Source organism: Myotis nattereri, assembly GCF_964212035.1.
Source record: "Myotis nattereri genome assembly, chromosome: 12".
In the NCBI taxonomy this organism is placed as follows: domain Eukaryota; kingdom Metazoa; phylum Chordata; class Mammalia; order Chiroptera; family Vespertilionidae; genus Myotis; species Myotis nattereri.
The window spans coordinates 16,883,717-16,895,894 of record NC_138087.1 but is presented as its reverse complement, the minus strand read 5'-3'; the positions used below and the strand labels follow the sequence as shown (position 1 = coordinate 16,895,894).

General features: G+C 41.8%; 1 protein-coding gene across 5 annotated transcripts in view; it reads left to right on the top strand.

Moving 5' to 3' along the window:
• The window catches only part of IFT74 (intraflagellar transport 74), an 84,231-nt gene that overhangs the window by 51,928 nt on the left and 20,125 nt on the right, over positions 1 to 12,178 (top strand). For all 5 annotated transcript variants that reach the window (XR_013996713.1, XM_081104255.1, XM_081104253.1 and 2 more), the window contains 2 exons: positions 2,808 to 2,905; positions 3,805 to 3,931. Coding sequence is in view for 4 of the 5 variants with exons in the window: in XM_081104255.1 (XP_080960381.1) it covers positions 2,808 to 2,905; positions 3,805 to 3,931 (225 nt within the window). In the remaining variant the exon portion in view is untranslated. The remainder of the gene's footprint in view (positions 1 to 2,807; positions 2,906 to 3,804; positions 3,932 to 12,178) is intronic.

Sequence of the window (12,178 nt, the reverse complement as noted above, 5' to 3'; positions counted from 1 at the left end):
CACCCTGTCACAAACAGAGCCGCAGGGCGATCAGGGGGTTTGGGCGCTGCCCCCTGTCATGCTGATCCTGGTGCCGGGAGGCCTCGCGGCTCCGCTGATCCCGGTGCTGGGAGGCATATTACCCTTTTACTATATAGGGTAGAGGACTGGTGCATGGGTGGGTGCTGGCTGGTTTGCCCTGAAGGGTGTCCTGGATCAGGGTGGGGGTCTCCACTGGGGTGCCTGGCCAGCCCGGGTGAGGGTATGATGGCTGTTTGCAGCTGGTCACACATCCCTCAGGGTGGGGGTCCCCACTGGGGTGCCTGGCCAGCCTGGGTGAGGAGCTGAGGGCTGTTTTCAGGCTGGGGGTTACTGAAGCTTCCAACCGCTACTTTTTTCCTTTTTTTTCTTTTTTATTCTGGGCCAGCTTTAGCTTTGAGGCTTGGCTCCAGCTCTTAGGCCTCCACTGCTGAAAGTAGGTTTCTGGCCTTTGCTTACAATGTTGCGATCCTGCTGGCTGAAGCCCAGCAGGTTTCTGGGGTTTTGTTTAGCTTCTATGTTTGTTACATAGTTGCTTGCAGCTCAGAGGCCTGCAGGGCAGGCAGGGAACGTTGGAGTCCTCCGTCACTGAAGCAAGCAAACCTCGTGTTAGTTTCAAGCTGCCTGGCTGCCGGCCGCCATCTTGACTGGCAGTTAACTTGCATATTGCCCTGATTAGCCAATGGGAAGGGTAGTGGTCGTACGCCAATTACCATGTTTCTCTTTTATTAGGTAGGATAATCTATAGACCACTTACTGCTTGAATATTGAATATTCTCTTTTATATGCTTCACTATGTTCATCTTTAATAACATCACCTTTTTTAGCTTTTGTAATATTTATTTAATGTTACTTAGTTCTATCACATTTAATAGTCTTTAGTTGTAGCCTCTCTTTAAAAAAATCTTAATTTTGTAGGTTGATTTTCACTTAAACTAATATTGTGCATTTAAAAAGTTTCAAAATTGATATAAATTATCTATTCCTGGTTTTCTTCTTAAAGTGTCATTTTGCTAGACCTATAAAATATGAACTTTTATAGGCCTGATGTCAATAGTTACCTTTAAAGAAGCATGCTATAAAGCACTAATTGCCAACTTTGATTTAACAATATCCCAAGATTTCCTTAAAATATTAGCAAGTATCAAAATTAATTCATTGGTGTGTTTTTTTTATTGTTTAAAGTATTAAATATGTCTCCTTTTTCCTCAATTAACCCCTCCCACCCCTGGCCATTCCCACCCCCCAGGACAAGCCCCTACCACCCCACTGTCCATGTCCATTGGTTATGCTAATATGCATGCATACAAGTCCTTTGGTTGATCTCTTACCCGCCCCCCGCCCACCCCCCCCCCCACTGCCTTCTGTCTGAGGTTGGATGGTCTGTTCAGTGTTTCTTTGTCTCTGGATCTATTTTTGTTCATCAGTATATGTTGTTCATTATATCCTACATATGAGTGAGATCATGTGATATTTACCTTTCTCTGAGTTACTTATTTTGCTTAGCATAATGCTCTCCAGGTCCATCTATGCTGTTGCAAATGGTAAAAGTTTCTTCTTTTTTATAGCAGCGTAGTAGTATTCGATTGTGTAGGTGTATCATAGTTTTTTAATCCACTCATCTGCTGATGGGCACTTAGGCTGTTTCCAAATCTTAGCTATTGTAAATTGTGCTGCTATGAACATAGGGGTGCATATATCCTTTCTGATTGGTGTTTCTAGTTTCTTGGGATATATTCCTTAAAGTGGGATCACTGGGTCAAATGGGAGTTTCATTTTTAATATTTTGAGGAAACTCCATACTGTTCTCCACAGTGGCTGCACCAGTCTGCATTCCCACCAGCAGTGCACCAGGGTTCCTTTTTCTCTGCATCCTCTCCAGCACTTATTTGTTGTTTTGTTGATGATAGCCATTCTGACAGGTGTGAGATGGTACCTCATTGTTGTTTTGATTTGCATCTCTCAGATGATTAGTGACTTTGAGCATGTCTTCATATGACCCTCGGCTTTCTGAATGTCCTCTTTCGAAAAGATTCTATTAGGTTCTTTGCCCATTTTTTGATTGGGTTGTTATCTTCCTTTTGTTAAGTTGTGTGAGTTCCCCGTAAATTTTGGAGATTAGACCCTTATCTGAGATAGCATTGGCAAATATGTTCTCCCATGCAGTGGGCTTTCTTGTTGTTTTGTTGATGGTTAATTCATTGTTTTATGTTAGCAGTAAAATTGTTTTTAACTATACGTTTTTATTTTTAGAAAATCTGTAGAAATACTTTAAGAAAGTAAATAAGAGCAAATTGTGTACTGGTTCTCAGACAAGAAGAAAGATGAGTTCTTAGAATATTTATAATATGAACAAATTATTAGACTTATTTACTTGAGATGAATGCAGCATTATAAGTAATATACTGATTTTCAGATAATATAGCAATTATTAATATTTTCAGAAGTAAAATTAGTGGCTAATTATAAATGTTAATAATTGTAGATGTATCAAGGAGATCCTATGTAAACACAGGTTTTTTCCTGATTTTTTTTAAATCAACTGTTACTTCTGGGCCTATATAAATTTTTAGTTTACTTGTATCTTATAAGGTTATAATAATTAAGCTTTAAAAGTTTGAATGTAGAGATGTTCTTATTATGTAATTACCCTTGGGTTAATAAAATATTAAACACTGATAGTTTAAAATTTGCTTGAATTTCTACTCTTAAGACCCACACACAAATCAGAGTTTATATAGTGTGAACTATAGCAAGAGTAGCCTCTCTTCATATTTCTCAATTGGCAGCTTTTATCGAGGCTTTTGAGGGAAATAAGAATCAGGAACTGGAACGGAAGGCACAGATAGAAGCCGACATTGTTGCACTTTTGGAGCACAGTAGTCGGGTAAGTACCATGTATCTGTCCTGGTGTCCTTATTTTTACTGTGATTACCTCTTTCAATCCAACTCAAAAAATGCATGGTTCATTATTACATTTATTCACTTAAACTGTTTCTTTAAAATTCTCTTGCTTGTTATGTTATTTTCCTTAAGCTATTAATTTTTGTCTTTCTAGCAAAATTCAGTGAATTAGTTGGATTATGGGGAGAAGCATGACATATATTGATATTACATATATATATATTACATATATATTACATATATGTTACATATATATATGTGTGTATATATATATATATATATATGATGCCATATTCAGCAGTAAGTGAGGAACTAATTCAGAGTAATTATTAAGAATTTCTTCCATTGTTAATTTATCTGAACTTTTAGAAGTAGCATTTGTACAGGTAAATTTCAAAATCCAGATATATAATATTGGAAAATGTTAATATATGTTTTTTAAATATATTTTTACCCTGTAATATATATTATAAACAGGAAGGTATGAGATATCTAATGAGTATCTTGATTCACTAAAACATGTTTATTGAGCAGCCACTGGTGTTTGGTACCAAGAGAGGAGAAATACATGTTTCTTTTCAATATTCTTAGTGTTTTAAGACTCGAATCAGTTCCTAAAATAGTGTTGTTGAATTTTTTTGTGTGCAATTAAACAAAGCAAATCTTTTTTAAAATTCTGAATTTTAATTTAGCCTGTCCTTATAGAGAAAACCTGATTTGCATCTCACTCTGTTCTTCTATGAAATATATGTAATAAATGATGTATTTCAAAAAAGAACACCCATTCAAAACATCCAATCCTTTAGCAGTATTTTCTATGGGTTTTATTGAAGAGTTAAATCTGTGGATTTTTTAATAATTTTTATTTCTCTTCAAACACAGAATATAAATCGTATGAAACAGATATCCTCTATCACGAATCAAGAGCTGAAGATAATGCAGGATGATCTCAATTTTAAATCTACTGAAATGCAGAAATCACAAAGTACAGCTAGGAATTTGACTTCAGGTGAGAAAACAACCTAGATTTTAAAAATCTCTGTTTTGTAAGAAATTACAAAAATCTAATGTTATTCTCTCTGATTTTTTTTTTAAAGACTGAGGACATAATTTATGAATGCTTATTGCTTCAAATCATTTATAGTCTCAGAATTTTGTGTGACTTTTCACAGCAACTTAATGGTATTTCATTGGATAGTCTCATTCATTTAACATTTATTAAAATCTCTCTCTATGCCTGTGCTATAACTTGGTTATTCTCAGATTTTTAAAAATATCCACTCAGTTTCCCCAAGGAACTTTCAACCTGGTAGAATGAAAGTAAACAATCTATAATAATAAAAGCATAATATGCTAATTAGGCCAGACATCCTTCCAGATGACCTTCTGAATGAAGCTGGTGCTGCGAGGGAAGCCTGGGTCCTGGGTGCCTCCTGGCGGCTGGAGGGAAGCCTGGGTCCCGGGTGCCAGAGGGAAGCCAGTGCCAGCAGTCGGGGGAAGGAAGGCCTACTCTTGCACGAATTTCATGCATAGGGCCGCTAGTCCTATATAATAAAATCCTAATATGCAAATTGTATATTGCAATTTGACCAGAAGTTCGACCAGAGGGCAGGGCCGACGGTGGCAGGTAGCCAGGGAAGGGAGATCCCCCCCACCCCCCCACCAGCCAGCAGCTGGCAGCTGCTAGGGACCCTACCCATGTACAAATTTTGTGCTCTGGCCTCTAGTTAAAATATAATGAAGTAATGCTATGATAGGAGCATAGGAGCAATGGAAGTACTTATATAGGACTCATGTTCACCCCAGTCTTGGGTAGTTAGGAGAAGTATCCTAGAGGAGGTAATGTTAATTATAATTAGTTTCAGCCATGATGATTCATCTGAGAATAGAGCAGCACTGTCCAACAGAAATGTAATGCCAGCCACATACATAATTTTAAGTTTCCTAGAAGCCATGTTAAAAAAGTAAGAGACAGATGAATTTGAATAATATATTTCATTTAACCCAGTGTGTCCAAAATAAGATCATTTTAACATTTAATCCTATCTAATAAAGACGGAATATGCTAATTGACCCTCACACAGTCGCAAAGATGGCGACACCCACAGCCAATAAAGAGGGAATATGCTAATTGACTGCCACATCCTCAAAAATAGCGGCGCCCACAGCCAATAAGGAGGGAATATGCTAATTGACTGCCACACCCTCAAAGATGGCAGCGCCCAGTCCCCTCAGCCCCACCTGGCAGCAGGCGTGTGGCAGGGCCTGCTGGGCTCTGTGTGCCTGCTTCTGGAGTTTCCCAGTCCCCTCAGCCCCCCAGCCTCCCAGGGCCACCCAAGGCACAGGTAACCAGGGCCGACCAAGGCTTGTGCTGCCAGCAGTGGCAGCAGCAGAGGTGTGATGGGGCAATCGCCTTCCCCTGATCGCTGGGTCACCTCCCACCCCTGAGGGCTCCCAGACTGTGAGAGGGGGCAGGCCGGGCTGAGGGATCCCCCCTCCAGTGCATAAATTTTCATGCATCAGGCCGCTAGTCCTATATAATAAAGATCTAATATGCAAATGGTCATCACACCCTCATGCCATCATGCCGGAACAGCTTAGACACTCAACACTGGGGAGAGAAGAATGGAGACCAGCAGGCACAAATGAGATTGTGAGAGAGGAATGAGGGCCAGGCAGGCACAAATGAGCTCACAAGAGAGGAATGGGGACCAGCCAGGCTGTGGCCTGGAAGAGGGACAAGCTGCCTGCCCTGCAGTCCTGGGTGCCAGCGGCTGCTCCTGCACCTGCAGCCCGGGAGAGGGATAAGCCACACGCCCCGTGGTCCCGAGCCCCTGCGGCTGCGGCCTGAGCAAAACTGCCCACCCATGGTCCCCTGTGGTTGCGGGCAGCCCTAGCAAAGCTGGCTTGGGACCTGGGTGTCTGCGGCCAGCCAGAGGGAGGGAAGCCCAGGGCCCGGGTGCCTGCAACTGGCTGGAGGAGGGAATCCTGGGTCCCAGGTGTAGGGCAAGGCAGAGGTGGTTTGGGGCGATCAGGCCAGCAGGGGAGCAGTTAGGAACGATCAGGCAGGCTGGCAGAGGTGGTTAGGAGTGATCAGGCAGGCAGAGCTGGTTAAGGGCGGTTAGGAAGTCAGGCAGAGGGGTTAGGGGTGATCAGGCAGGCCAGCAGGCAAGCAGTTAGGAGCCAGTGGTCCCAGATTGTGAGAGGCAGTCAGACATCCCCCAAGGGGTCCGGGATTGGAGAGGGTGTAGGCCAGGCTAAGGGACCCCCCCCCCCCCAATACACAAATTTTGTGCACCGGGCCTCTAGTCAGTATATAAAAGTGATCTGTTAGATTTTATAGTCACAGTCCATCTAACTTTGTATTAGACACATTCCAATGCTCAAAAACCATATGTGGCTACTGACTGTCATTTGGATAGTACAGGCAGAGGTTAGAAACAAATATGCAGCCCTAGCCAGTTTGGCTCAGTGAGTAGAGTGTCGGCCTGTGGACTGAAGAGTACTGGGATGGATTTTGGCCAAGGGCACATGCCTGGGTTGTGGGCTCAATCCCCTGTGTGGTGCATGTAGGAGGCAGCCAATCAGTGATTCTACCTCATCATTGATATTTCTCTCTCTCTCTCCCTCTCCCTTCCTCTCTGAAATCAATAAAAATATACTGGAGAAAAAAATGGAAAGAAACAAATATGCAAAATTGATCTTAAAGAGCCTAAGATAAAGTCATATAAAAATTTGCTTAAGCCCTAACCGGTTTGGCTCAGTGGATAGAGTGTCAGCCTGCGGACTCAAGGGTCCCAGGTTCGATTCTGGTCAAGGGCATGTACCTAGGTTGCGGGCACATCCCCAGTAGGGGGTGTGCAAGAGGCAGCTGATCAATGTTTCTCTCTCATCGATGTTTCTAACTGTCCCTCTCCCTTCCTCTCTGTAAAAAAATCAATAAAATATATTTAAAAATATATTTTTGCTTAAATCTTTGGGTTTTGAACGAGTGGATTCTAACTACAGGTGTTCTTTGTGCTAACGTGTGGTAACTTTGAATTAGAAGTTCTCCAAGAAGAATGATGGAATGAAAATGCTTAGGATAATTGAGAATATACATAAAAGATGGGTATACAGTAGTCTCTTGATACCAGTATTCTTCATGGTGTTGTCTTGAGTGGCTGTCTAACTTTCCTGCCTGCAGAAGGGAAGGGGACACTACCACCTCTTGCCATCAAATGTGACTCTTCCCTAGGTTTCTTTTTCTTTCTTTCCTTCTTTCTTTTTTTTTCCCAAAGCCATTGTAAATGGGATCAGTTTTATTGGTGTATTAAAATGCAACTGATTTCTGGATATTTCTTTTGTATCCTGGTACTTTACTGAATTCATTTATCAGTTTTATTAGTTGTTTGTGTTTTTTTTAGTGGCATCTTTATGGTTCTCTATATACAGTATCATGCCATCTACCAATAATGACAGTTTGACTTCTTTCTTTCCAATTTAAATGTGGCTAGGACTTTCATTACTATGTTGAATAAGAGTGGTGAAAGCAGACATCCCTGTCTTTTATTTCCAATCTTAAGGGAAATGCTTTTAGTTTTTTGCCCATTGAATATGATGTTGGCTGTGGGTTTGTCATATATTGCTTTTATTACATTGAGGCATGTTTCCTCTATTCCCACGCTGCTGAAAGTTTTTCTTATGAATGGGTGCTGGGTTTTATTAAATGCTTCTTCTGAATATATTGATATGATCATGTGGTTTTTATCCTTCATTTTGTTTATGTAGTATATCACTTTTATTCATTTGTGGATATTGTACAAACCTTGCATCCCTGGAATGAATCCCACTTGTTCATGGTGTATAATCTTTTTAATATATTGCTGGATCTGATTTGCTAATATTTTGTTAAGGATTTTAGCATCTATGTTCATCAGAGATATTGGCCTGTGATTTTCTTTGCTTGTAGTATCCTTGTGTAGTTTTGGAATTAGGATAATTCTGGCTTCTTAAAATGAGCTTAGGAATCTTACCTCTTCTTAAATTTTTTTTGGAATAGTTTGAGAAGCATAGGTTTTAGTGCTTCTTTGAATGTTCAGTAAAATTCACCTGTGAAATCATCTGGTTCAGGACTTCTGTTTATTGGGAGTTTTTTGATTACTGCTTCAATTTCAGTAGTGGTAATATGTCTATTCATATTCTGTGATCCTTCTTGATTCAGTTTTGGAAGATAGTATGTTTCTAGGAATTTATCCATTTCTTCCAGATTGCCCAATTTGTTGGCATATAGTTATTCATGAGATTTTCTTACAGTCCTTTGTATTTTTTGGTGTTAGTTCTCCTCTTTCATTTCTGATTTTATTTATTCAGGTCTTCTCTCTTTTTTTCTTGATGAGTCTGATTAGAGGTTTGTCAATCTAATTTATCTTTTCAGGGAACCAGCTTTTGGTATCATTGATCTTTGGGTTGTTTTTTTAAGAATCTATTTCATTTTTTTCTGCTGTGATCTTTATTATTTCCTTCCTCCAATTCACTTTGGGTTTTGTTTGTCTTTTTCCTGTTTCTCTAAGTGTAGAGTTAGATTTTTTTTTATTTGAGATTTTTTCATGTTTCTTGAGGTAGGTCTGTAATGCAATGGATTTCCATCTTAGGATTCCTTTTGCTATGTCCCATAGGTTTTGGGTTGTTATGTTCTCATTTTCATTTGTTTCAAGGTATCTTTTGATTTTGTCCTTGATCTCATTGTTAACCCAGTCACTGTTTGGTACTGTGGTATTTAGCCTCCATGTCTTTGTGTGTTTTTCTGTTGTTGTTTCTTGTGATTGATTTCTAGTTTCATACCATTGTGATCAGCAAGGATGCTTGATATAATTTCAATCTTCTTAAATTTATTGAGATTTGTTTTGTGTTCTAACATGTGGTCTGTCTTACAAAATGTTCCATATGTATTTGAAAAAATGTATATTCTGCTTTGAAATGCTCTGATTAAACTATCTGATGTAGTGCATCATTTAATGCCATTGTTTCCTTATTGATTTTCTGTCCGGAGCATCTATCCATTGATGTCAGTGAGGTGTTAAAATTCCCTACTATGACTGTATTACTGTCAGTCTCACCCTTTATCACCATCAGGATTTTCCTTACAAATTTAGGTGGTCCTATGCTGGGTACCTAAATGTTTACATGGGTTATATTCTTTTGTTGGGATGCTCCCTTTGTTGTTCTTTAGTGTGCTTCTTTGTCTCTTACTATAGCCTTTGTTTTAAAGTTCATTAGATAGGATCTAATAATAGACAAACATGGTAATTAACCGTACCTCCGCTATGCTTCCATTGGCTAATCAGGGCGATATGCAAATTAACTTCCAACCAAGATGGCGCCTGGCAGCCAGGCAGCTGAAGCGAACATGAGGTTTGGTTGCTCCAGTGATGGAGGAAGCCAAGGTTCCCCGCCTGCTGCGGCCCAACTCTGAGCTGCACTCTAAGCAACAATGTTGCAATTGTAGAAGCTAAACAAACCCCAGATACCTGCTTTCAGCCAGCTGGCCTCAGAACTGGAGCCGCAACAAAGTTTCAATTACAGAGGTAAATAAATCCCAGAATAAAAAAAAAAAAAAGAAAAAAAGGAGAGACTGGGAGCTTCAGTTGCAGGCTTGGCCCACCTGAAACAGCCCTCAGCCCCTCATCCAGGCTGGCCAGGCACCCCCGTGGGGACCCCCACCCTGAAGGGGTTGCGGGTAGCCTGAAAACAGCCATCAGCCCCTCACCCAGGCTGGCCAGGCACCCAAGCGGGACCCCCACCCTGATCTGGGACACCATTCAGGGCAAACCAGCCGGCCCCAACCCATGCACCAGGCCTCTATCCTATATAGTAAAAGGGTAATATGCAAACTGACCCTAACAGCAGAAAGACTGGGAATGACTGGTCACTATGACACACACTGACCACCAGGGGGCAGACGCTCAATGCAGGAGCTGCCCTCTGGTGGTCAGTGTGCTCTCACAGGGGGGAGCTCTGCTCAGCCACAAGCCAGGCTGATGGCTGCCAGTACAGCGGTGGTGGTGGGAGCCTCTCTTGCCTCCTCAGCAGCACTAAGGAAATCTGACTGCAGCTTAGGTCTGCTCCCCGCTGGCTGTCATGATGCCAGAGTGATGTCTGATTGCCAGCTTAGGCCCAATCCCCTGGAGAGCGGGCCTAAGCCAGCAGGTGGTCATCCCCCGAGGTGTCCCAGACTGTGAGAGGGCACAGGCCGGGTTGAGGGACCTCCCCCCTCCCCCCCGAGTGCACAAATTTTTGTGTACTGGGCCTCTAGTAGGATAATAAAAGAGAAATAAATTAGCTATCCCTCCATGCCCAAGCCACGCCCACCAGCCAATGAGGAGTGAGTATGAAAATTAAACCAACAAATATGGTGGGTAATTTGCATACACAGAGCAGAGTGGGAGAGCTGGCAACTTGGGGGGATGTGGCTCCCTAAGTTAGGGCAAACCCAGAGCATGGGGAGCACCAGGAATTCTGGGAATAGTAGTTTTGGTGGCAGCTCCAGGACCGGAAGTGGAAGCCCAGAGTGCAGGGAGCACCAGGAATGCTGGGAATCATAGTTCTGGTGGCAGACAGATCTCCTAGACCAGCGGTTCTCAACCTGTGTGTCGCGACCCCTTTGGCGGTCAAACAACCCTTTCATAGGGGTCACCTAAGACCATCCTGCATATCAGATATTTACATTAGGATTCATAACAGTAGCAACATTACAGTTATGAAGTAGCAACAAAAATAATTTTATGGTTGGGGATCACCACAACATGAGGAACTATTGCGGCAGTAGGAAGGTTGAGAACCACTGCTCTAGTGTCTAGGACAGTGGTTCTCAACCTTCTGCCCCTTTAAATACAGTTCCTCATGTTGTGACCCAACCATAAAATTATTTTCGTTGCTACTTCATAACTGTAATGTTGCTATTGTTATTTGTAATGTAAATATCTGATATGCAGGATGTATTTTCATTGTTACAAATTGAACATAATAAAAGCATAGTGATTAATCACAAAAACAATAGGTAATTATATATGTGTTTTCCGATGGTCTTAGGCAACCCCTGTGAAAGGGTCATTCGACCCCCAAAGGGGTCGCGACCCACAGGTTGAGAACCACTGCACTAGAGCAGAGTGAGCCTGGAGCAAGTTACTGTTGCAGTGGGGAATGGAGGGAAAGCAAAGGTGAGAGACATAAGTAAAATCAGAGTGTCTAGGAAAAATTAAAGGGAAGATATCCTAAAACTTCCAGGAAATCACCACCAATTGAGCAAAGAAAAAAAAACGGCCTCTGTTATTCTGTGAGCAACAAACCAAACTGGGTTGGGGGTCTCAGACAATTCGCTCATATGATTGCAAAGTCAGACAGAAACTCCCAGATTGGAGAGGGTGCAGGTCGGGCTGAGGGACGCCCCCTCCACCCCTTCAACCCCCCCCCCCACCCAGTGCATGAATCTTCGTGCACCAGGCCCCTAGTAGGTAACTAACTTTCTTTCTCTTGTAGTTTTTAAGATTCTTTCTCTGTCTTTAAACTTTCCATTTTAATTATGATGGGTTTTGGTTTGTGCCTCTTTGCATTCGTCTTCTTGGATTCCCTGTACTTCCTGGACTTACATGTCTTTTTCCTTCACCCAGTTAGGGAAGTTTTCAGTCATAATCTCTTCAAATAAGTCCCCTGGCTCTTGCTCTCTCTCTTCTTCTTCTGGTACCCCTATGATGCGGATGTTGTTATACTTCATGTTGTTCCAAAGGTCCCTTAAACTACACTCATTTTTATTTTATTTTTTTGTGGTTGATAATCCTTACCTGAGGATATTTTTCCCATTGATTTTTAGTTAGTGGAAGGGAGCAGGGAGAGACAAAGAGGGAGAGAAATATTGATGTGAGAAGAGAACATTGATTACCACTCGTATGTGCTCTCACCGGGGCTAGGGATTGAGCCTATAATTGAGGTAGTGCCTTTGACAGGAATCAAACCTGAGACCCTCTGTCCCCAGGTCAACACTCTAACCCAGGGGTGGGCAAACTTTTTGACTCGAGGGCCACAATGGGTTCTTAAACTGGACCGGAGGGCCGGAACAAAAGCATGGATGGAGTGTTTGTGTGAACTAATATAAATTCAAAGTAAACATCATTACATAAAAGGGTATGGTCTTTTTTTTTTTTTTAGTTTTATTCATTTCAAACTGGCCGGATCCGGCCCATGGGCCGTAGTTTGCCCATGGCTGCTCTAACCACTAAGC